The sequence below is a fragment of the Lagopus muta genome, chromosome 19 (genome assembly GCF_023343835.1).
Source record: "Lagopus muta isolate bLagMut1 chromosome 19, bLagMut1 primary, whole genome shotgun sequence".
NCBI lineage: Eukaryota > Metazoa > Chordata > Aves > Galliformes > Phasianidae > Lagopus > Lagopus muta.
In genome coordinates, this window is record NC_064451.1 from 435,479 (window position 1) to 461,481 (window position 26,003).

At 48.1% G+C, this 26,003-nt stretch overlaps 1 protein-coding gene across 15 annotated transcripts in view; it reads left to right on the forward strand.

Annotated features, from left to right (window-relative positions):
• Positions 1–26,003, forward strand: part of ZNF618 (zinc finger protein 618) — a 141,883-nt gene that overhangs the window by 23,927 nt on the left and 91,953 nt on the right. For 3 of the 15 annotated variants that reach the window (XM_048966476.1, XM_048966485.1, XM_048966479.1), the window contains exon 1: positions 1,333–12,865. The exons of 2 other annotated variants lie outside the window; for them this stretch is intronic. In XM_048966476.1, the coding sequence (XP_048822433.1) occupies positions 12,740–12,865 (126 nt within the window). In that variant the 5' untranslated portion in view covers positions 1,333–12,739. Of the gene's footprint in view, positions 1–1,332; positions 12,866–18,342; positions 19,810–26,003 lie in introns of those variants that run through there. 10 more of the 15 variants (XM_048966482.1, XM_048966477.1, XM_048966481.1 and 7 more) reach the window with 6 other exon arrangements.

Genomic DNA, 26,003 nt, shown 5'->3' on the forward strand with positions numbered 1-26,003 from the left:
CAGTCACACCTGCTGCACTGAAGTTCCTCGACTTCACCTGTTTGAGAGCACCCTCTTAATTTTTTCCCCTACTGGCTGCTCTCAGCTGGAAGGTGCTCATTCATTTTGTCACTGCTCTTACAGACGTGGTTCTCTGCCTTTGATCGTTATGCTTTGCCTTCCCAAGTGGTGATCCATCTTTGTGATGGTAACCACATCTGCATCCTGTGCTCAAAGAGCAGGTGTGGTAGGGATATATGTGTGGCACGGTTATATTTCCTGCTTGTTTTGCCTTTTTTAAGCAGTTCCTTGCTCTCCCTTTTCCTCTTTGACCACTGTTGAGCACTGAGCTGATGCTCTTTCTGCACATGTAAGACATGAGGGCCATCTGTTGTACCCAGGACTGTTTCCTAATGTAAAGTATTACCTATTACTTTTTTTTTTTTTCTTGCAGTTCTGCTCTAATTTGTACTCCTGCCTGATGTTAATGGCTTGCTGTGCAGGTTGGCTTTGCAGTCCCCATTCCCCACTGTGGCCACACCGTGGGTTCTGCAGCGGTCCCATGTTTGCTTTCCCTTAGTGGCTTTGTTTAGTGTCATCATGGCAATCACTGCTGACTTTATCAGATTTGCTCGGAATCCTTCTTGGATGTGGAGATCTTTGCTGGTATTTCCATGTGTGAATGGGGCTAGTTGTGACTGGGGCAGGTGATGAGCAAGGCAGGAGGAGCATAAGTCCCAAAGAGACGCTCAGCAGTGTGGCTGCATGGCTGGTTTTGTAACGCCAAGGGGAAGTTTGGTTTCCAATCCCCGAGGTGGCCATGGGAAGGAGGCATTTCACTTCTTTTGGTGTGGTGGTAAGAAATGCCTTTTGAGAAGTTAGATCTGTGGACACGGTCTCCATCCATGGAGGTGAGGAGGGAGATGCTCGGTGTCACTGCTGGCAGAGGAGCACCCTGTGGGGCTGAGCTCTGTGCCCACTGGGCCTCCTGGTGACCCCAGCTCAGTAGCTGGCACTCAGCACACGTGGCTGATGCTTCATTAGCCAGTGAGGTGCTTTGGTTTCTTTGTTGGGATAAGGCTGATAGGAACACCCTTGTCCCTTTGGGGCGGCCTGTTTGAGCTGTGGCTTCCAAGGTGGTTTCTCTCTGCTGAAGGGCAGGTTTTGCTTTGAGGGGCAGATCATGAGTGATGCCATCGAGTCCTGTGAGCAGCACAAAACAGCTCAGCTTTGCTTTCGGTTTTGAGAAAGGAATTTGAGAGGTTTCAAGATTTAAAAAAAAAAAAAAAAAAAGGATCAATTTTTTGTGCGTTTGCTGTTCCGTTTTCATGAATACATTACCTGCAGATTTTCAGATTAAATGTACAGAGTTGCAGTCAGCATTCAATTGCAAGAACTGTTCCATCGTGTCTCTGCACTGGACTTTCAGAAGACCTCTCAGCAAAGAGGAATACCCCTCACTTCACAGCCAGGACCCATCCGTCCACAGTCTTGGGCAGCTCCAGGAATGGGCACCCACAGTTCTGGCCTCTCTCTCTTGCTGCCTTTGTCTTCTCCTGTCCCCATGCACAGGAGGATGCTTAATTAGAGCTGCTCCGTGGATGAGGAGGCAGCTTTTAGGGCTGGAGCAGGGCTCAGTGTGAGCAGTGGATGCAGGAGCAGCACGCAGCAGCAGCCTGCAGGAAGCCGTCGCAGTTTGGAATTTTCTGGGCTGCTCTTTGAGTGGTTTAAAATAGTCCTTGAAGTTTTATTTAACTTGAAAGCATTTAGGAAGTGATTTTGAATCCATTTGGTTGATTCACTGCTATTCCTGCAATAGGATGCAGAGCAGTGATTCTGTAATTAATTTAATTACATGCTTATTCAATCTTTCCTAAACTAGTAAAATTTCAGAAGGCTTTTGAATTCAATGAAATGCGATTTCCAGGGAGAGGAGGAAGGGAAATTTCAAGCTGTCTGATTTCTTTTCCCCTCCCATGGAACCAGGCACCCCCAGCCCTGCGTGGGGCACACGTCACGTGCGGGGCTGTTGTGGGAGGGAGCCTTCATCAAGGAGTTTCTATGATGGCATACATTCAGGAGAAGCCTTTTTTCTGTTTCCCAGTCCCCCACCTCTCCTTTACTTTCCTGTACCTGAGGGTTCATTTCTCTCTCTTCTTTTGCTGCCTTTGGATTTGGCCAAAACAGGATGTTTTATAATTAGGCTGTTGAGTTCTGACCCGCTCCCCGTTGTCCCACGGCAGCACATTGTGCACATCTCTGCCCAGCCTGCTCCGTCCCATTTTCAGTAGTGAATTTCAAAATATCATTTCCAAATCTGTCTCTTTGTGCTTTTTTTTTTTTCCTTCTTTTTTTTTTAATAAAAGCTTTGCAGACAGCCTTGAATGAGTAACCAGATATCTCCTGGGCTCTGGAATTCAGCAGTCCCTGCCCTTTGTTCGGCTGGGTCAGTGCACGAATTCACGAGTTACTGAATTAAGAGGCAGAAAAATACAAATGTCTGATTGTGATTTGAATTCTATTTTTTTTTTCCAGCAGAAGAAATACAAAGAGGGACTGATATTTTTAGCCATTTAAAATGCAGTAATTTATTTTAAAATCGGGCTGTTACAAAGGCCAATTTTTAAAGCAGTGTCAGACGTTGAATTGTTTTTCCAAAAGGAATGTAGTGAAATCCAACTTCTTGTGTTCATTAATTAGACAGTTTAAGTCTACTCACAGTACAAACACGGGTAGGTTGGAAGAGGGTTTGGTGGGCAGAGCTCATAGCAGGAATGTAGAACACTGCAATGTCACGGAGTCACAGAATGGCTTGGGTTGGAATGCCAGGATGGTTTTCTTCAGTTTTCCTGGAGAAGAAGGTGACGTCAGGCCATGGAATGCTGAGTGCTCACAGGGCTGCTTACAGGCTGAGGGAGCTGGGCTTGTTCAGCCTGGGGAAAAGAAGGCTGCGGCGTGACCTCACTGCAGCCTGCAGTACCTAAAGGGAGCCTACAAACAGGAGGGGAATCAACTCTTTGAAAGGGGAGATAACAGCAGGACAAGGGGAAATGGTTTGAAGTTGAAGGAGGGAAGATTGAGGTTAGATGTTGGGGGGAAGTTCTTTACAGAGAGAGTGGTGAGGAGCTGGAACAGCTGCCCAGAGAGGCTGTGGATGCCCCGTCCATCCCTGGAGGTGTGCAAGGCCAGGTTGGATGGGGCCCTGGGCAGCCTGGGCTGCTCTGAAATGTGAAGAAAAAAGCAAGCAAAAAGAGAAGAAAAAGCAATGTTTCAGTTAAAAACAAAAAGACTCAAGGGCAGCAGTGGTGATTGGCGTGAACTGGTCAGTGTTAGACCTGCAGGCAGGTTGGCCATGGCTGTAGCTTTATTCCTAAATTGGAATTAAGTCAGTATGGCTCCCAAGGGTGGGAACCTTTGGGTACCAAGGTGGGTGCCTGTGACAAATTGCTGAGAGGGACTGACAGAGCTTTGAGATGTTGTAGGGATCTGTTGGTTCATGAGATAGGTTTGTAGTGCTGAAAATGGTCATAAATGTCTTAATTCTTAAATGTTGTGGGTTTTTTTGTTGTTTTTTTTTTTTTTACCAATAACAAGACTCCTGACTTTCATCTGTGTGCCAGTCGGTTGCTTGCTCTGACATTGTTACTTGAATGGCTCCTCTTGGCTTTTCTCTGTGCTCCTGCTCCAGAGCTCACAGCCCTGTTTGGCCGTGGCTGTGGGAGCTCCAGCAGGACATTGGCAGCTCTGCGCTCAGTGGCCATGCAGCATTCCCATGGCGGTGGGAACCTCTCCCATCCTTCTCTCCGTGGCCTCTAAGGCAGCTCCAAAGCGGCCATGCTTTGCTGCAGCTGCGCATGAGGGTGATGTCTGGGCTGACGACTCTTCCTCACCCGTTGGCACTGTAACCTGAGGACCATTGCTGTGCCATAAGAGATGGTGCAGCTCTGACTTCTTGTTTCTCTTTGCTGCATGCATTGGATGCTGGGCAGCGTGCAGATAGAGGAGACAGAAAGCCTGTGTTGTCTTCAACAGCATGTGTTGTAGCATGTGAAAATTGGCAGCTACCTCCATGTGGGTGACTTGGGCACTTGGCTCCCTTATACCACCTTTGCGTTTGGGAAATTTTGTGTTTGAAGTGATAAATGTAACAAGAGACCTTAAGTGACCTCAGTTTCTCCAAATTGGATGCCTCGTGCCCGATGTGACAGCATCAGAGTTAAAATTAATATAAATTTTGTAAATCATTAGTCTGACCTTTTGGTGAACTGGAAAGAAATGTCAAATTTCTGTTCCCCTCCCCGCCCCTTAATCAGAACTCTGTAATGAATGAATTATTCCTAATTTCGAGATTGTAGCTCAAAAGGGCACTCAGATGGCTGAAATCCCATAAGAAGGGCTGACCTTTTGGTTGCTGCTGATGAAAATTCAGGATTTTTCCCAAACTGAGCACTCTGCAGCGGGCCACACAAAGCGCTCAGCAAGAGCAACTCCCTGTTTCGCTCCTGAATTTGAGGGCACCGCCTGATCCCGCAGAGAGCCTTCGTGGCCTTGTAGGAGCACTGGAGATGTAGCTGAGATGAGGTGCCGACGCTTCTGGTCGTGTGTCTTCCTACCACGTGAAGGATGGGTCGCCTGTCACCTGCTGCCTCGCACGCAGGTTGGTGTGATCACGGAATGGCTTAGGTTGGAAGGGACCTTAAAAACCACTGAGCTCCAACCCCTGACCTGGGCTGGGTGCCCCCGGCAGCTCGGTCTGCCCAGGGTCCCAACCGCAGCCTCGGGCTCCTCCAGAGATGGGGCATTCTTGACTTCTCCGGGTAGTGGAGCTGGGTGCTGCTGGGGTCTCTCTCAGGAAGTGGGAATTGAGGTGCACAGGGAGCAACAGATCTCTTCCCCGGAAGTTGTTACTGGTGACAGCAGATCTATTTACCCTCAAAAACGCCTGGAGAAAGTTTTGGGTTTGAAAAATACGTTTAGCTGATGCTAAGATCGCATGCTTGCAGAAATGTGTGCCAGCAAGTGTGCGTGGAGTGGTTCTTGCAAGAGGGATTTTTGTGCTTTTTTGGCATTTGTGGTATCTGGGACTGCAGGAGCTTTGCTGGGTACTGGCTGGGCACAGGGTAGTGGGCAGCTGACACCCACAGCTGGCATTGTCGCTTTTTGTGTTCTCTGTATAGCACAAACGTCTCTAGGTACAACTTCTGCAATAGCAAACAATGGACTTGATGTTATGGAGGGAGAAACTTGCTGTATTGCAGTCATTGGGTACTACCGAGCCTTGTGGAAGGGGTTGTGCTTTGAAAGGCTGCATGCTTATTTGGGGAAAAGGCAGCTCTGCAGTGAGTGCACTGTGCAGCTCCTTGCTTATGTCTTTGGCAGTGACAAGGGTTATTGGAACTGGGTGAAGCAACACAGAAGTCCCACAAAACTTTTATTTTTTTGGTGAAAATAGGCTCGGCTCACTGTTTCTTTTCATTTTCTGGTTTCTCTCCAGCCTGGTAAAACTTTGGAGGCAGCAATGTGAAAGTAAGATTAAACTTAAGCCCAGATTTCGTTTTGACTTTGTAACATCATGAAAATATTTCTGGTAGGTTTTGCAAATTGTGCAATTTAAAAAATAATAGATACCAAATGTTAAATTATTTTGGCACTGCTGTAGGATTGTCCAGTGCTGGGTAACAGTATGAGACCCGTCTCCTGTTGGCCTTTTCAGCTGTTTCCTTGGAAATCTGAGACAAGCAGTTGAACGCAGTGTTTTGCTTGGTAAATTGCTATGACATTGGGCTTCAAAAGACAATAATTGAAAAAACAGAGCAGGAGGTTTAATGCCATTAAGTTTGTATAAAAAAAACAACAGCAAAACAGTAAATCCTTTTATTTTTGTTTTGAGAGTACCTTCAGTTGCAGGTGATGTGTGTGCTGGGACTGCTGGGAGCGCTGGCTCCCACCAGGGGCTGCCAGCCAGTTCTTTGTAGTCTGTGGAATCTGAATATTATGCTCAGGGACGTTTCTCAGCCCACCTCCCACATGTAGGGAAGGCAGTGTTTGGTAACAATCAAGTGTGCCACAGAGTTTCTGTTTCAGTTTTTAAAAATCAGTGCCTTCTTATGCTGCAAAGAAAAGACAAGCAGAAAAACCCCAGACTGAAAAAGTCCCCCCATCTATCATGCAGTGATCTGACAGTGCAGGGCGTGGATTGGGAGGAAAAAAACACAAAACAAAAAGCAGAGGCTGCAGCCTGCCTGTGATGCTGAGTGTGAATTTCATCTGCCGTCTTACCCCTGCCTCCCATCCTACCTCATCCCACTGCACCCCATCCCTTTCCATCCCACACCACCAGATCCCACCCCACCCCATTCCGTTCCATCCCACACCAACTCATCCCACACCGCCTGATCCCATCCCATCTCAGTTCACACCACTTTGTTCCACCCCATTCTATCCCACCCTATCCCATTCCACTCCATCCCGTCCCACTCCAGCCTACTCCATCCCTTCCCATCCTGTTGGCTGTAGGTGCAGTAGCACTGCTGGTACCCAGCCACACTCACCTCTATAACCCCACACCCAGGGAGCAACTTCACTGTACTGCTTAAATGCTGCATGCTTCTGGTGATGCTCTGCAGCTGCAGGACGGCTCAGAGCTGAGGGATTTGCCAGGCTGTGTCCAAGAAGCATCTTAGTGCCCTCCACGTGGCCTTTCAGCAGCTCTTTTTCCATTTCTTCCATTTGTGTGATGTGTCGTCACTTCACTGAGTAAGATGTTGTCAGTGTTTTGATGGGAGTGCTTCTGATGTTTTGTGCTTTCCAAAGCTTCCTACTGCTGGGATCAGACTGGTGGCTCACATGGACCAGGGCTGAGCCTGCTGCAGCATTTCTCATGCAGGTATTCTTACACAGGAGTGACCCAGCTGCTTTTCAAAGATATTTGCAAGGTCCTGATCCTGTGCAAAGCTTTCCTTCTGCTGCGGGTTGCCTCCATGGCTCTGGATTCCATCCCTACCCAGAACCGTTTGGGTATTTCTGACCCAGTGGAAGGATCCCCTCTGCACAATATTCTGGCTGCTTGGTGGAAGGGACGGATGCCCATTGCTGTGTGCAGGAGGGGCTGTGCTGTGCACAGAGCTGGGGGCTGTGCAGGCTGCAGGAGTGCAGCGTGGCATCTGTACTCTCCCTGTCCCTCAGTTCCTGCTTGCTGCAAGACCGAGACTTTCAAATGCTGCTTGGAAGTTGGACTTCTTGCTTCTCTCGGGCATGGGTTTGCAGAGGAATATTCCTTCCAGCCAGGTCTACACTGGGGTGATGTTCTCAGTGCTGAGAGCATCTGCAGCCCAGGGCAGAGCGGGCGTGCAGGAAGAGCTCTGTGCTCCACTTCCCATCCTGCAGTGCTGAATATGGGGCAGAAATCCTAACTGTGTTACTGGTCTGAATGGTCCAGTGGAGACAACGGTGGGCTTTGGCTCCCAAGCTGTTGCCCAGCAGCCTGGGTCATGCCTGTGTTTAACACTGGAGTTTGTGTTTTGTTTCTGCCCGTGTCTCTGGAAGGGCTGCAACAGGGCTGCTGGACTTACAGGCAGAGCTCACCTGTAGGACTGCTCACAGCTCCAGAGCGCTGGAGAAAGCTGGAAAAAAGCCACAAAAGCCAAAGACTTCAAGCTGCAGTGCTGGAGCCCAGCTTTGTGTGTTGGCCAGGAGGAGCCTGTTGGTAAGGAGCAGCCTTGGCACATGGGTGCCCAACCTGCAGACTTACCTGGGCTGCACTGGGGGACGAGGAATTGTCTTGAGCTGCGTATAAAATGCATAAGTATGAAGTATGAAAGTAATGCAACATATTTTTTAGAATATATTTCATATTGAAAATTTAAAAAATAGCAAGAACAGGAAACGAGTGGGATGTTTGACCTTGTTTTTGTGGCACTGATACATCAGTCTGGTTCGGTGGCACTGGGTGCAGTTGCAGTGACTTCTCACAGTGTTGGCACAGATTTTTGATGAGATATTGCTCCTCCTGTACTTCATCGTTGGCAGCAGTTGCACTGCCAAGCAGTGATGACGTGAACAAGGCTGCCTGTGAAATGAGGGATGTTTCTTGGTGGTAAGAGGGGGCTTACAAAAGTCTGGTGAAGGGACGTGATCATGTTTTCCTTTGAGTTGAACGTCTGGTTACAGGTCTGCACGTTCCATCTGAAAATTGAAGAGCTGGATGATTTTTTTTTTTTTAGATCTTGCAACTTGTTCTTGATATTCTTTATCAACACAGAAACAAGGCTGCCTGTTTTTCACTGTTCACAAGGCTGTGTTTGGGCAGTGCATCAAAATGCATGGAATTATTTCCCATGACTTGAGTTGCCACACTTTAAGTTTCATTTCAAATGCTCTTATGGTTTGAAGCATTGCACAGATAAGGTGTTTCACCTTGAGGACTCATGTTTAGCTCATTTAAATGAGCGGTCAGATCCCAAATGCTCCACCTAGGAGCCGTTTTTCATCGTCACATTCTGGCAGAAATTCTCCTTTGGATTCTGTGAACGACTCGATTTCATTTCACAGATCCTGAGGTTGTTTTAGCATCTTACCCAACTTAGCCACCCTCCTTCAGAGCAGTAAATGATGACCCCGTGATCACAGCCACGCTGTTAAGGAACTCGTGGAGCTGGTGACGATTCAGTCCCTTGGGCTTTGTGAAATTTGCAGCTTTGATGACAATTTACGTGGTACTTCCCATATCTAAAGCTGTCACGTGCATTTTCTTGATGTACAATGCAGTGATGCCTCATCAAACTTGGTTACCCGCAGCAATTATGTCATCTAATAGTTGTACAGGTCTCTCTTTTTCACCATCCGTGGCCGGGCTGCCATTGGTGTCTTACCAGATGTGTTGGCAAAGGTTAAAGAGAATCACTTCAGTGTATTTTTTTACTGCTTCATACAAATAAGGAGATTTAGTTGTGTCTGTTAATGGCACCAAAGATACCGTTTCTTCAGTGACATTGTATTCATTATCTGTACCAATAAATGGCAAGCTGAGTCGTATCTGTAGCATCAGTGCTTTCATCTGTTGCCAGAGCATAATGCTGGGAATTAGCAGCTTTACTCTCTGCATTTCTTTTCATAGATTCCCTTCAGTTGGCCTGGCTGCAGTCCGGTGAGACAAACTGCCTGCAGGAAAATGCCTATTTTTTTAATCGGGACAGATTATATCTGCTGCCCTTTCCATGCATTGCTTAATAAGCTCACCATCAGTAAACCATTTTGACTTTTTTGCAGTCAGATTTGCTATCACAGAATCATTAAGGCTGGAAAAGCTGTCTGAGATCATTGGTCCAACCATCAGCCCATCCTGACCTTGCCCACTGTTTTGCCATGGAACTAGCCTCTATGACTGACTCCATTGGAGTTTTAGCTTTTTTGGAAAGATTTTGTTGAGGTAACAGACTTTTTTCCAGCTCCACGTTCTGGTGTTACGAAGCATTCCTTGATACTCATCGAATTTGGCAGCACATTTCTGCATATAATGTCTTTTTAGATTGTAATCTTTGAGAGCAGGCATGATGTCCTTACAAACTAAGCGTAGTGCCATGTTATTTGTCTTGATAAACAAGCGCTCAGCTGTCCATTTTTTTGCTGAAAGCCTTTTGTCCACGATTTTTCTGTTTTTTGGCCTTTGTTTTTCCTTTGAGACACCGCGAGGCAGGTTGAAATGCTGCTGTGGGCAGTCGCTGCGTTCTGCTCAACGAGGGGCACGGGCACATTGCCGCCTGCCTCACACGTGGGCTTTGATACGACCGAGTGCGATGGGCACAAGAGGCAGAGTCAGCACTGCGCTGTGCCCTTCCCGTGCCCTGATTTCAGCCCAGGCAGTGCCAGTCCAACACTGATGTGTGGTCGTTGCTGAGTGCAGTACCCGGCTGGCTTCCTGGCTATCCTAAAATTTGCAGGGAGCAGCACGGGGATGCTCTGCTCGATGGCTAACACGCCACTGGAGGTAGAATTTCCTCATCTGGTGTTCAGAAGCTCTACAGATAAATGCTGTGTAGAGCTGGAAGTGAAATACATAAAATCAAAATACGGGGTGAATATTTGGCTTGCAGATATGTAGGAAATGTGGCAGCTTTGTGGTGGTTGTGGGTACGGTGTTGGAATGCATGCAGTTTTTGTGGCAGGTGCAGCTTTCCTCTCTATCAGCTAATTCTGGTCTGATTTGTTGTAAAGTTTCTCAGAATCACTTCTGCAAGCTGCTCCTGGAGCTGGAGGTCCTCAGAAGCTGTGGGTGCCAGGTAATGGGACCAGTCCTTGATCTTCAGCAGCATCTGCCTCTTACCTCAAAGATGTGGAAGGTATTCAGAGGAAAGCAAATACTGTGCTCACCTCAGAGGGGGTTACTGGGTCGGCATTCATGCTTTTCATCCAGATTCTGTGTTTTCCTGCATATTGCTGGAGGAAATAGTCGTCGTGCTGCCTTTGCAAAGCCATGGATTAGAGCCTTAAAACCAGAAGCAGTTGATCTGGCACTTCACATGCCAAGTAGCGTGTGTTGTGTTGGCCAGCACGGTTTGGTGCCTGGTCAGTGTGTTTGGCTGCCAGGCCACCTCTGCAAGTGCCATCGCCTGCTGTTCCTGGAAGGGTGCCATCACAGCTGGCTGTAAAAGCCCTACAGCTGCGTCGTGTGGCTGAATTGAGGCTATCCCCAGTTAACCTGTTTAATTACCGTAACGGGTGGGGAAGCGTCACTTCTGCCTCAAGCAGTTACTGTGCTGGGGTGGCTGGGAGCCCGGGCTCTGGACCTTGGCGTAGAGCAGGAGGAAGCTGGGTGGATGTTTGGGCACAGAGCGAGCGCCGGGCCCTTGTGTAACAAAGGGATACCGGGACAGGCCATCGGTGTATTTTTGCCAAATTTGGTAGGATGAGGAAGCTGTGGCAGCTCTTTGATGCTTCTGCTTGTTGAGCTTGTGGTTCTGTGCCTGACCTCATCATCTGTCTGTGTTACTGGCCACATGGGAGTACTTCAGAAAATTCTTCTGGTTTTTATTTTTTCTGACAGAAAGCCAACAACAGGCCCAAGGACCCGTAACTGGTTGTGTATCGTAGCTGCTCACGTGTCTGTCTCCAGATAGTGCTTTCCATCACCAGGTTCGTCACCTGGATCTCTCCATCCTGGAACATTCTCCTCAGCTTTGGACGGCAACCAAACAACCCTGTTTTCATTTAATGATAATTGAAGTAGCAAAGGGTGGTTTGGAATGCTCTTGGTATTTTTCCTTTTACTGGCCAGGTCGTGCCTGTTGGCTTTTTGATATTTTGACTGCCCAGGAGTGGATGACCCTCAGCACGTAGCCTCTTGAAAATGAAGCAATGATTTTATGAATAAACGGCAAGACTGAAATTCAAAAGACAAGTGTCTGGATCTCACAAAATCATTTTCTGTTGCTCTAGGCAGACTGTATAATGCCTCAGTTTTCCCAGCACAGGATCTTGAGAAAAATGTCTTCATCACCTCGCATCAAAATTGTCAGCATGAAGTAGTTTGTGAGATGTTGGAATGCTGTAGACATTCTGGTGTTTCTCATAGGTTTGAATGATGATGGTAATTCAGTGAGGTCTGTTGAGCGTCTGGAGCCTTCTTGCTATAGAAGTTACCTTCATTTGTGTGGTCTTTGTCTTCGGTAGGTGCAGAAAATTACCTCCTTGTAGCTTCAGGACAGCGCTGTCCTTGTAAACCTAACCACAGAAGTTGGAAAAGACAGCTGAGATCTTCAGGTCGATCCACCAACCCATCCCCACTGACCACATCCCTCAGTGCCACATCACCCCTCGTTCTTGAGCACCTCCAGGGATGGCGACCCCACCGCTCCCTGGGCAGCCCGTGCAGATGCATCACTACTCTTTCTAAGAAATGTTTGCTCATCTCCAGCCTGAACCTCCCCTGACATCACTTGAGGCCATTTCCCCTCATCATATAGCCAAGTGAGTCCTGGGCTCTAGGTCAGCAACCAGACAGACACCCACCAAACAGGTTTAGCAGAGAGGCCAAGGATTTCGGTGCACACAGCAATCAGCTGCTGCAGCATTTTAAAGGCGGTTGTTTCCAAGTCGGAGCCGAGGTGCCCAAACAATAAGCATTGCATGAGCCCCTCTCAGCACCTGGAGCACACTGCGGCGTCTGTGGACAAACTCAGGCCTTTTGCTGTCAGTCTGCCATCTCTCAGCGGCATTGAATTTGCTTCCAAACTAACAATGCAAGAAGGAAAAAAAAAGTTGCTTCTATTTTGTTTTTCCAAGCGCTGACAATAGCCTTTGGAAAAGTCCAGTTTCCTTTCCGAGAAGGTCGCCATGGCTACTCTCCGTGCAGCGTGTTACAGCCGTGCTGGCTAATGCAGCAGAAACAGATTTGGCTTTTCCTTTTGGATGTAATGAATAGCAAACTGCTGCGTATTCATTAAGAAAAGCAACTTGCAGAGGTTAAGTGTTTCATTTCTGGAGCTGCCTTCTAGGGCAGTAATAAAAAATAAATTGGGCGACCAAGGAGGAAAAGGGGTTTATAAGACGGAAAGTAAGAAGAAAATAATTGCTGCTTTGTTACTTTCTTTCCCTGGGTTCTACAAGTGTAAGTTCGGATCCTTGAGACCAAACTATGCAGGTTTTTGTTAGATGTTAGATCAAATTTTCTGAAGAATTAGCTTTGTTTTTTGACAGGAACCTATCTGAGCAATTCAGCAGAAATTAACAGGTTCATGGACTGCAGTCATCCAGACCAGGAAAGATGGAGGGAGGTGAGATGTTCCAGCTCCTCTGGATCTTCCAGCCTCAGCCTCCTGCACAGCCCAGGGCAGCGACTCCTGAGTCAAACCCATGGATTTCATTTGGCCTTAAGCTTAATGTAGAAAAAGTACGTAACTCTGGTTCTAAGACTCTGGAAATGGTATTAATCTCTCTGAGATCAGATGGTCATGTCCACGGTCAGTGAGGAGGGATGGACGTGTTTCTTACACCTGAAGGATGCAAGAAGTCAGGTGCTTCCTGTGCCTTCTTCTCTTCCGGTTTCCCATTAGTGCCTGTAAAGGGGCAGAAGAAATGGGAATGGCACAAAGCAGCGATGTCACAAGTGGTATCAGAACCTCCTCCAGCCCTGTGCTTCTCCTCCCCGCTCCGTGCAGGCAGTGGGGTCCCTCCAGTTTCCTGCACAAGCAGTTTCCAGCCACTGTTCCAGGACGCTGCCCATCTGCTGCTGGTTGCTTTTGTTCTGGTTGTACAACTCTGTGTTTGGCTGCATGAAAATGCATCTTGTTTAAATGAGTCCAGCACACCCATTGATCCAGATGGCATTGTATTCGAGACCTGTCCTCTTTAATTATGTGCAACTAATTCTTAATTTTATGTTCTCTGCAAACATGACTGGGAATGATTTCCTGGCTGCTTGTAAATTGCTGATAGATACCAAACCCTCTCAGGGACTGCTTTCTTGTAAAAGGAATAAGGATTCCCTGTTACAGTTTGTTTTCAATATTTATAAAATAGCCAGTTTTTAATCCACTTAGTATGTGTTTACTTTGATTTCTGTTCTAGGGCTTTTGAATCAACATCTTGTGCAATAGCAAGCACTGCAGAAGGCTGTATGTTGCTATAATAGTTATCTTTGTCAACCAAAGCCATAAGTCTTATCATGATGTAATACCAGTCTGTTTGACAAGGCTGGTTTTCTTTTTTTCTCTGCCATAAGAAGGCACACAGGATGAACATCTCGTCAAGGTGTTTTCAGCCGGGTTGGCACAGGGTACTCACAGCTGCAGAACAATAATTTTGAATCCTTTATCAACATTGTTCTGTCTGACGTGTTCGTTGTATGTGCTGCAGGTGTGAGATTTGAAGGAGAAACTGCTGGGTGCCTCTAAACCACTCTTTGCTCTGGCAGCATCACACATTAGCTACCAGTTCCTCTTATCTGTTTTTTCCCTTCTTTTTTTGTTAGAGAGGAGTTGCTACATGAGACTTGTAGAGCCAGACTGGGCCTTGAGCTGTTCAGAAGCTTCATCCGTGTTGAAAGTCCACGTTATCACTTCCGTGGGATCAGACCTGTCACCTTTTGGTGTAGCAGGGCATCAGGGGTGTCCACCTACAACCAGTCCTTATGGAAGAGTCTGAAAAAGGGGGTGACAGGGAGGAACAGGCAGTATGGGAACAGCCTACAGAGGCTGCAGGGATGGGTGTCTTTCTGCCTTGCTTGTGGTCAAGCTGTATCTTTGCAGAGGGAAGCAGCCTGGACTGCGTGTGTGAAACGCCTGGCCAAGGGGTTGCTATGCAGAGCACTCCTGAGTTGGGTTGGGTTGAAAGTGATGTAAGTTTTAGGTTTCTTCACGGTACCTGGCTCGATCTGGGTTTTAAGGATATGTCTGTAACTGATCCAGAATGCTGCTCTACCACTTCATGGTATGGGTTTGGAACGTGTAGGGTCAGCTCCATGCCTCCTTCCTGTAGCAACTGAGGAGCTTGGTGCTGGGGTTTAGTGGCCAGCAATAGGTCATCTCCTCTAAGGTGGCTACCTGTGCCCATCGGTTGCAGGGATGTGAAAGTCATCAAATCTGGTTTCCTAATGAGTTTTTGCACCTTAGCACTGGCATTTAGGAGTCGATAGGGTCTCTGGACAGAACTCACAGTGTTTTCTTGGTGAAGAGTGTGATTAGTGTTCCTGAGCAGCTGACCCATGCAGGCAGAGTCATGTGTCCTCAGTGCGACTGAAGCAGAGCATCCCCATTGCTGGACCAGCAGCCTGCCTACAGGAAGGTTTGTTAGATGAGAGCTGTGTGTGCTATGGAGCATCGTTAAGCCGCTCAATGAGCTCTTCCAAAAACCCTTGAAGTCAGTTGGAAGACTTGAAAAGCTGAAGGCTTCATTTGGGATTTGGAGAGGGTTAATAGTTCTTGAGTGAGTACGGGGTAGCAGGCACTGGGGATTGCTAGAGGTAGTGCGGTGTGTGGGCTGTCATCCCCAGGCTCTGGGGAAAGGGGCCACATCATGCACTGAGGGAACATGGTTAGTGGACATGGTAGGTCTTTTCCAGCATTAATGTCTCTGCGATTCCTTCTGAGGTTGGTGCACCCTCTGCATCAGAAAGCCACCCGTTTTTAACGGAAAAGTAATCATTAGGAACAAGGAGCAAGCCCTAGGCTTTGAGTAGCAGCACTGCTGCTCTCGGTTTATCCTTTCACAAGAGGGGTCCCCGCTCCAGGCTCCCTCAAAGGGGTAACGGGACATTTGTTCTCACATTTTGAAGTTTCCCAAGTGTGCTGAGCCAGTTTTTCCTGTTTTCTCTTACATTAATGTTCACCAGCGAGCAGGCAGAGGAACACCCCCCATCCTTCTGTTCCGCAGCGTGGTGACACTGCCACAGCCACCTCTGGTCTGCAGGGCAGCACGGGCAGCACGCAACCCATGCAGCAGCCAGGAGCCACAACCCAGCAGGTCTCAAGGTTTACACTAGAAGAAAAAACCCGTAATGGGAAGGACTTCTGTTCCCACACCAGTAATTTCAGTGCAAAAATCCAACATTTCTGCAAAAAGAAAGGAAGGAATTATTGCTCCTATATTGGAATCACCCTCATTCTCCTGCAAACACCATCCCATTGTGATGTTGCTGAAGAGAAGGGCTGGTTGGAGAGTAGGTGGGAGAAAGACTGGAGAAGGCTTTGGAATTGGTCTTAGAGCACTTTCGGATGAGTCAGAGGGTGCTCAGTGGTTTCCAGGCTGGTGGCCGTGGTGTGCACGTCCTCTCCATGCAGTTGGAGATCTGTGCAGATGCTGGCAGTGTTGCTCATCCCAGAGTTGTGAGCAATGCTTTGCCATGTTCAATTTTTACTTTACTAAAATGAATATCACGGGCTTCTTAATAGTCATAGGAGCATAAAAATCTCAGTGTATCACAATTCATCATCCTGTAAAAATTGAATTTTTGTTGAATTATGACTTACTGCTATAGTGCTGTGGAAAAGCTCTTTATTATTCATAACTATAAATACAATGATGTTGAGATTTAACTGGTGCCTGAAGGCTTTATGCTGTACCTTCGTATTGACAAAGCAAACAGTCTTATGGATTGGTGTAGGTTTATGGGACCGGAGGCAACTGAGCGCTTCCGTGCTGTTGGAAGCAGGCATCTGCTGCTGTGCGTGGCTGCTTGGTTTTGTTTTGGCCATTTTGGTCCTTTAGGACTGAGATAGAAGAAGCCCCAACATAAAATGATACGTAAAATCCATGTTGGGTTGCTGCTTGTCCTCTTGGGTACCCGCTTGGTTTGGCTGCTGGAGGGCACAGTCCCCTGCTTGGAGGCTGGCCCCAGCTTGGGTTTGTGATAGCAGAGCTTGTGTAGGCTGAAGGACGAGGAGGAGGAGCTGGAGCATGAGAAGGACTGACAGAAACCACCTGAATCACCGGTGTCTTTATCTTAGTCAGCCAAAGCAGCGATTGGACATTAATTAAGGCAGCTTTCCCTGAGAAGGATCTCACGTGCTCTCTGTGCCGTTGGGTGGACACCAACCAATGGTTGCATGTTCACTCTCGTCCCTGTTGGGCGTTCAAACATTGACCAATACATGCGAGCTGATGGGGGCAGACTTGACTGGGTACAACTTGGCTTGGGCTCACATTTTGCTTTGCAAACATCTATTTTGGGCTTGAAATGTGGAAAAGTCCCATAATTTGGTGCTCAGCCGAGCTGAGTTCAAGCTTTTCAAATGGATTTTGCTGCAACAAAAAAAGAGAAGTGAGTTAATAGTTTACAAGAAATATTTAACATATAGAAATAATTTTTAAAATTGTGATTGGGTAAATTTGGTCTCTTGGGATGAGGTGGGAGCCATTCTGATTGGATTTCGTGCAGATTTTTTTGCCGGTTATAATTAGAAATTTGCACATAGCAAAAGAAGTATTGCTGTTGGATGTGGGTTATCGTGGATGTTACATTGTTTGGAGTTTTGTTTGTTTTATGATCCCTTTTCTTAATATAGCGATTGGGCCTTGCAGAAGTTTGGCAGTGGTGTGTTTAACTTTTGCCTTAGTTTGGACATTCAGTATTTTTGTTACAAAATGATGTTGTGGTTTTGTTTTTGTTTTTTAACAAAAATTAATGATCTCTTGAGAACCAAAATTCTGTATTTGAAAAATTGCAAAGCCTCCATTTTGGGCTTTCTTCCACTGAAAACAAGGCAACAAATTCAGTGATTTCACAGCAGTGGTGCTTTGTGCCGTGTTTCAAAACTTATTTCCATGTTGGCGGACACAGCGGTATGGAGAAGTATTTCAAAACTGAGGCCTGTCTGCCCTATGGCGGGTCAGAGCGACGCAGTAACTGCTCTGGGACGTGCTGTGGTGCTGCAAGTGAAGGTGCCTGCTGTTTGTGAGTGTTACTTAAAATTATTGCCAGGTGTGCTGGGAAGAAAGAAGGGGATGGATTCTTTAGCGGGGTCTGCTGTGATAGCGCAAGGGCAGATGGTTTCAGACTAAGAGGGGAGATACAGATCGGATGTAAGGAAGAAGTTTTTTGCAGTAAGGGCAGTGAGGCATTGCACAGGTTGCACAGAGAGCTGGTGGTGCCCCGTCCCTGCAGACAGCCACGGTCAGGCTGTTGGGGCTCTGAGCAGTGCTGGAGCTGTGGGTGTCCCTGTGCACTGCAGGGAGTGGGACCTGATGGTCATTAGAGGTCCCTTCCAACCCTTCTATGATTCTGTGACCCATGAAATAGATTCTGTCCCCAGGAGCTGTGGTGGTAGCCGGGGCACTGGGATGGTGTTTGCAGGAGAATGAGGGTGATTCCAATATAGGAGCAATAATTCCTTCCTTTCTTTTTGCAGAAATGTTGGATTTTTGCACTGAAATTACTGGTGTGGGAACAGAAGTCCTTCCCATTACGGGTTTTTTCTTCTAGTGTAAACCTTGAGACCTGCTGGGTTGTGGCTCCTGGCTGCTGCATGGGTTGCATGCTGCCCGTGCTGCCCTGCAGACCAGAGGTGGCTGTGGCAGTGTCACCACGCTGCGGAACAGAAGGATGGGGGGTGTTCCTCTGCCTGCTCGCTGGTGAACATTAATGTAAGAGAAAACAGGAAAAACTGGCTCAGCACACTTGGGAAACTTCAAAATGTGAGAACAAATGTCCCGTTACCCCTTTGAGGGAGCCTGGAGCGGGGACCCCTCTTGTGAAAGGATAAACCGAGAGCAGCAGTGCTGCTACTCAAAGCCTAGGGCTTGCTCCTTGTTCCTAATGATTACTTTTTCATTAAAAACGGGTGGCTTTCTGATGCAGAGGGTGCACCAACCTCAGAAGGAATCGCAGAGACATTAATGCTGGAAAAGACCTACCATGTCCACTAACTGTGTTCCCTCAGTGCCACATCTCCCTTTTCCTGAGCACCACTTCCCTGGGAGCAGGATCTGGCCCAGCAGTGCTGTGCGGGTACAGCTGGCAGTGCAGGAGGAATGATGGTTGGCTACATCAGTACCAAATGAAAGGAAAACTTCGGCTTGCGTCTTTTAATGCTGGAAGCAGACAGCATGTTTATGGAGTTGGGTTTTTTTTGCATGTTGATTTGGGCTTTTCCACAGTAACAGGCACTGTTCACTCCATCTGAGCCTCTCCAAGCAGTCAGATTCCTCCTGCTGTTCTTTCATGTAACTTTCTCCAGCCAGGCAGATTCGTGCTCAGCGCCTGCTGACCTCTCTGGTTAATGATTGCTGGCGCAGGCAGGAAGCCAGGCGTCAGGTCACAGCCAGCTGGGAGTGCCTGGGGCCAGCTCTGAGCCTGGACGAGTTGGGAGATCAGAGCTCCATGTGTTTGGGATCAGCCGTGTCCCTTCCAGAACGGAGGTAGAGGGCTGCCAGGCTTTGCTAATGCTGAGCTTGAACGATAAAGGGACTGGGGAAATGTTACCTGCTTTGATGGGCTGCCCCTCAGCATTGGGTGGTGGCAGCTCCCCAGGGCACTGATGCATGGGCACTTGGCTGGAGGAAAAATGGGAGTGTGCCTCAACTGGCAGTATCTAATTTAAAGAGGAGTTCACGGATTCACAGTCTGCTTCCCGCAAGAGAGAGAAACTTGGGCTAGGTCTGTTCTACTTCTTTTAATGGCATCGCTACAGAGACACCTATGGTTACCTCCTCCTCCTAAATCCATGTCCATCTGCGGGATCCCGCTGGGTGCTGTTGAGATGTGCAGTGGGGACCTGGCGTGTTGCAGGGCTGGAGCTGAGCCCATGCAGTGTCATCACTGACTTAAATGAAATTCACCAAAGGTGATTTAACTTCTATCGATTTACCAACAAACCAGTTATTTCAGAAATGAGTGGCTGCTGCTGTTGGTCATTTCTGGATGACCATTTGGCTCTGCATCACATGGCTTAATGATTGCATACTTTGTGCTGGTTAAATAGTTGCTCAACGAGGAAACAGGAGAAAACCACACTGGGATAATCTAAGAAAAACAAGGATTATAAAAATGGCTCTGAGGCGCTGACTGCTGGAAGCGAAACCTATTTTGTGGGTTTGTTGCTGCACCTTTGCTTCAAAAAAAATTGGAGCAGTTGTTGCACTTGTTTTCTCAGCAGATGGGCTACTCCATTGCAGGCACGTTTGCCAGTCTGGAAAGTAATTATGTCGCTTGGCCCTGCTGATTTGTACTGCTATACATGTGTGCTTAACTACTACTGCCTTTGGAAGAAGACTCGGGAGATGAGTTCCCCTTGAAAACCAAAGAATAAAAAGAGAACCAAGCCCATGACACACCAGAGGAACATTTAAGAGAAGAAAAAATGCCGTTTCCCTTCGCAACGTTTCAAAAACTGTCGTAAGGTGACCTTGAAATTCAGGGTTTTGGTGCCAGTCCAAGAAGAAATTTAAGATAATAATGTTTAAAATCTTGTGGTTTCGTCTCTGCAGTCCTTTTTATAGAATTAGTGGCTGTGGGGGATTCTCCTTGCATAGGTCAAGAAATTATCTGTTAAGGCTTTAGTTAATTATCCTCTAGTTTTAATATCAGTGCGATCCATGATGTGGGCATTTGTGAGCTGCCAGTGAGGGCTGTGCGGAGTTCTGCTGGGACGAAGAGCACTGACGGATGTTCCAGAATGGTAAAAACTGATGGAACAGGGAGAGGAACTTCTCTGCTCCCCATTGGGGAGCATACAGTTGTCCCCAGAACAGCTTTGCTCTTGGAACTCTGGTGTCAGCCTACCCACTGAAACCTGGGTGCCTTACGCGGATGAAGCGACGCCTACAGTGGCTTGTTGAAGTAGTTTTTGCTAAACCTTAAGCAGGAACTGAAAAGGCCTCTCCTTCGAGTAGCCATGCTCCTTCTGCCCCTTGTTGCACACCGTGCCTCTGTGCTGCATTGCCAACCCTGCAAACCGTGCGAGCTGCTCAGCTGAGCTGTGTGTGACCAGGGTCACTGCGTCACTGACTGCAGCACTGATGGGCCGGGTGGCAGCGGTGGGCCTGGTTGGATTGATTGACACCAGGGTTGGTACTGGGGCCTGTCTTGTTTAACATCCTTCTTGATGATCTCGGTCAGAGAATTGAGTAATCTTCAGTAAGTTCGCAGGTGGCACCGCACTGGGGAAAAGTGTTGATCTGCCTGAGGGGCCTACAAAGAGGTCTGAACAGGCTGATCAATGGGCTGAAACCAACAGGATGAGCTTCAACAAGACTGAGAGCCAAGTGCTGCACTTTAGTCACAGCAGCCCCATGCAGCACTACAGGACTGGGGCATGAGAAGGGTGCTGGCACTGCCAAAATCCACACATGGAGCCCCATCCACTGGGTGCCCCAGAGGTGCCATAGCCAGGCAATGACAGCAGGTGGAGGTGGCACCAGGTCAGGGCGAAGCCTGGCACCATGCAAACGTTGCCCACAACAGACAAACTCACTGCTGTTTTCTGTTGCTTATCATCTGCCATGGGCAACGATGTGACCCACAAACGTGCTTTGGGTGCTCCATGGTTCACCCCACCCTGTGATGGCACCTCCCTGCCATCCCTGCCATCACCTTCTTCCCTGTCACCAACCAGGGGATCAGGCTCAGCCAGCATGGCTCACGAAGTGCAGGGGCAGAGCGGCTGGCAAGCTGCACGGAGGAAAAGGCTCTGTGGGTGTGAGCTGACAGCCGGCAGCAGGTGAGCAGCAGTGTGCCCAGGTGGCCAAGAAGGCCCACGGCAGCCTGCCTTGTGTCAGCAGCAGTGCAGCCAGCAGGAACAGGAGGGCATCATCCCTCTGTACGGCACTGGTGGGGCCGCAGCTCAGTGCTGTGCTCGGTGCTGAGCCCTCACTGCAGTGCAGACACGGAGGCCCTGCAGCGTGTCCAGAGATGGGATGGAGCTGAGAGGGGTCTGGAGCACAGGTGTGATGGGGAGCGGCTGAGGGAGCTGGGATGGGTCAGCGTGGGGAAGGGGAGCTCAGGGGAGATGGCCGTGCTCTGCAGCTGCTGACAGGAGGCTGTGTGAGGTGGGGTCAGCCTCTGCTCCCAGGTAACAGCGATAGGACGAGATGATGCCCTCACACTGAGGCAGGGGAGGTTCAGACTGGACATTAGGAAAATTTTCTTCTCCAGAAGGGTGTTTGGGCATTGGCACAAGCTGCCCAAGGAGTGGTGTAGTCATCATTCCTGAAGGTGTTCAAGCAGAGGGTGGATGTGACCCTGACAGACATGATCTTAGAGCTCTTTTCCAGGCTTAAAGGTTCTGTGATTCTGTAATTCTGTGATTGCTGGACGAAGTGGCACTGATCGACCCGGTGAGGGCGGTGGGCCTGGTGGCAGTGGCAGCCCCGCTGTGGAGGCTGTGAGCTGGCTGTGCGGAGCCGAGGCACTGAGCAGCAGCAGGGCTGGCTGTCGCTGGTGTAGCCCAGTGTGCTGCGGTAAATGATGACAACAGCGCTTCGTTCATCGCCCAGGGAGTGTAGGCCGTGACTGACAGCCATTTCGCTCGTCATTAATAGCTCCACTAAATCGCAAAACAAGACTTTTCCTGTGGTGTATCTGTGAAACAATGCAAAACAAAACAGCTTCAGTATCTCTGCAGCACCACCCCCTCCCAAGTAAACCAAAAAAAATCCCAATTCCTCCTCTCCTCTGACGAACAATGACTCATTCAGTGTTTGGGGTTTTTTTCTTTGTTACTGTTTTCTTTGTAATTACTATTATTTTTATATTTTGGCTTTTGCTTCCTTCAGTGGCCGCCTCGCAGTGGAGCTGGCAGCGGAGCCAGCGGTGCAGATTGCCTCACCCTTACGAGCCCCCGTTTTCAGCTGTTTATAACTCTGCCAAACTTCGAGTGTTTGGGCTGCAATGTTCCAAGCCAGGTGTCTGCCTGAGGGAGGGAACGCGTTTGGAGAAGTTGCAGCAGAGCCGCTTCTGCCCACCCTGATTAGTGAGGTTCAGAGGAAAATGGGTTTGCCCACAGTGAACTGAAAAAAACCACTGTCTGAGGAGGGAAAGCACGCTGTGCCAGAGCTGGGCATTTCTAGGAGTTCTTGTGCTGATATTTAGGGCTTCTTGTAGGTTTTATTTGTGGCCTTCTGTCCTTCATCGCGGCTCATTGCAGTTAAGGGCTAGCAGCATCTCCATCCACTCTGCTTCTCCATGGAAAGAGGCTGAAAACACTCAACACTCAGTGGAAAACTCGGAAAACTTTTTGTATTTGATGTAACACTGTGGAAAAACACCGTGATGTGGCTGAATTATTAACCTCGGAAAGCACTCAGGCTGCAAACCCTTGGCAGAGAGAAAACAGCAGCCAGAGGGGCTGAGTGGGAGAAGCATCCCTCCTGTGTCCTGCCCTCACCTGGGGATGGAGAAAAGCACCAACAGTACGGGAGAGAAGGAGAAATAAGGAAACTAAGAAGCAAAACATTTCTTTATTGTCCTAAAAATTCCAATTTTAAACTCAAAAAGTCAAGCTGGACTAACATTGCTGAATCAATGACCTGGTGATCCAGCAGTGGTCCCTACCGTGTTCATTCAGCTGCTGGAAATGTTCTTTTTCTGCCTTTAATTATTTTCTGATAGAGACTTGAGCACTGATGTGTTGGTCCTGCAGTGGGAGCTCCAGGCTGGCAGCTCGTAGCACAGGGTGCATTCAGCCAGAGTTTTGGTGTTTTCTGACTTTGGATTTTGCAACTGTGTCGTTCTTTTTGATGTGGTTTTAGTGCAATAGGGCTGTGGAGGTTTACAGCATGGTGTTGTAGGGGTGGAGATTTTTGGTGCGTTGCTGATGCCACTTGATCCTGCGCTGCAGTGGCTGTGGTTTCTCATCCTCTGCCATCCTGGCATTTGTGAGCTGTTGTTGCGTCCCTTTATTCCCTCTCTCTCATGCTCTTTCTTTCTGCTAATTTCTAAATTCTTTCTCATTTTTCTTTTCAGCCTAATGTCTGAATTCTGGTGCTTCATTAATCCGTTCAGTTTTGTTAAGTTCAAGTTGTTTGAAATCCACTTATATCTGGATAGGAAGCAATTATTCTGTTATCAAATGATCCAAGGTGGCTTCTCTCCTGAAGTCCTTGATTCATGCTTGGTAATGACAAACTTGTAACAGTGCACCTTTCCACTGCTCCTGAGGAGGCCCTGAAAGGCAGGAGTTCTGTGGTTTTTGATGAGTCCAGTCATTCATCCGTCCCTCCTGCAACCGCATCCAACGCAGTCACTTGTTAGAACTCCAGCCACGATCTGTTTGTGGGGGCCATGAAAGGCTGTATGGAAACAAATGCAGAATGATCACATTTTCTTAAAGATTTGGTAATTTTATTTAAATAAGCTCTTAAGGAAGACAGCTTAGGTGAGGCGCAGGCTGTTGGAGGGCTCTTGCGGCAGTCGTTTTGGGTGGGAAGCATCTCTTCGGCAATTACCATTTTGTGTCTCTGGCTGAACTTGAAGGTAGTGGCTCTCAGTTCTGCTCGCTACACGTTTCTGAGCAAACACCATGGAGGAAGGTTTGATCAATCTCTGTACGAGTAGAATAGTGCGTGTCTTTATTGGATTTTCAAGAACGTTTTCACTTGCGGCACAGGGAAGCACTGAGGTTGATTCTTGGTCTGACAAACCCTGGTGTTGGAGAAGCTGTAGTTATTGCGAGAGCCCAGCAGAAGCACAGTGTCTCCGAGACAGTAGAGATGTAATACTGGCTGCAGGAGCTCTCCTTGGGAAGGGAGAATGGGTGCAGAAGCCATTCAGGGCCACGAATGGAAAATCCCGTTTCTGCCTAATCCTGAGAGGTCCCTCTGCTCTGTGCAGCGGTGTGATACACTTAGATGCTCCAGGGATGTGGTGGGACCATGAAATGTATGGCTGGGTCTCCGGACCTCCAAAGGCATTGCACTCCTTTCTGCTCATCAGCAGGCTTCATGCTGTGCTTTTTTTGGTATGGCATAAAATCAGTTAAATGAGGTGGTGTAAACACAGAAAGCTTTGCAGATTTACTTAAGGGTTTCTAAATAAATACAAAAGACTGCCTGCCTTTGAGCGTGTGGGGGAGAGGAGGGGCTGGCTTGTAGGGCAAGCATCCTTCTGCGTTTGCATGTTGACACTGCTGCAATTTTTTAAACAGCAACTATCAGACTAAGGGCTCAGGGCTTGCTTCATGCTCCCCTGCCCTGCTTGGGCTCTTCTGACTGTGGTGGCAAGAGGTATCTCAGCTGGACTGCTTCTTGTACGTCGTGCATGTACCAGATAGCAGCCCCTATCCTGAGCCTAAGTGTGTCATGCCAATAATAGCATCAAGTTTTCAAACTGGAGGGATACTTTTTTTTTTTTGGTGGTGGTTAATGATTAATTAGGTCAAACTCTCCCAAATTAGACTGCTGGAGAAGGAGTAGGCCGACCGATTGCATTTGTAGCAAAACCTTGCAGTAGAAACCGATGTGGGCTGATGCCAGCTCCCCTACCAACACACTCTGTCCCATGCCCCAAACCCGCCAGTCCCCAGAAGAGGTTCATTTTTAAAATTGCATCCATTAATATCTCACTTTCCTTTCTCCCCCCCTTTCCAAATCTTGCGTTAAACCCCTGTAGATTCTGCTTTAAGTAGGCAATTAAGCTAACAACATAATTATATCCCTTAATGCTCATTTTAACCAGTTTTAGAGAAGAAACAAAAGGGGAAAGCAGCCTCAAATATATGGAAATAAAAGCTCCGTTGGAAGGATATTTTTGATAGTCGTGATGATTTGTGTGAGGTGCTGAGTTTGCCCATGAGTGGCTCCAGGGAAGGCAGGAGGTCGTGGTTAAGAGCCTTTCAGGCAGTGCAGGACTGCACTTTCTGAGTGTCCTTTTTCTGAACCCTCATCCGACTGCAGATTTAGGGGGATCCCATGAGGCTTCTGAGTGTGTCCACTTCGTGCTGGAGTACAGTGGCTGCATAGCTGCGGTACGAGAGCTTTCTCGTTTTTTATTACCTAGGCAATTAGTCACAGGAGACCAATACAGTGAGTCCGCAAGCTGCCGCCTTGCCATATGTGTGAGCAGAAAATAGAGCGCTGCAAAATAACATTGATGGAGAATTATTGTAGTGAATCCGTGCCAATTTAGTGGAGCTGCTTTGCTCCCTGTGCAGAGGCAGATCTGGAGGGGAACGGCTGCGTAGTGCCCTCGTGGTAGCAGGCAGAATAACTTTGTGGTTTTCTACAGAGTATGCAACATCCACACAAATCTGTTTGCGAGGCACAAAGCTGTGTGAGGACCCTCCAAGCCTACAGCCAGAAAGCCGTTTTGGCATCTCAGATTTTGTTGAGGAATCCAGATGCTCGGTTGGTGCCGCCTTTCTGGGGTTAACTGGTGGCTCTGGAACATTGGTAGTGCGGTATGGACACAGGAACTGCAGATGCTGCTCTCATTTACAGAAATACGCCTTCATTTTCACTCTCCTTTACCCACTCTACTTCCAGCGAGGAAGTGGAGATGTCGTTCAGGTGCTGTGGGTCCTGGGACCAGTGAGGGTCCTCTCTCAGTGTGCGAGGGCAGTGATCTTGTTCTAGGGAGGAGGACCAGCTTCTCCACATTT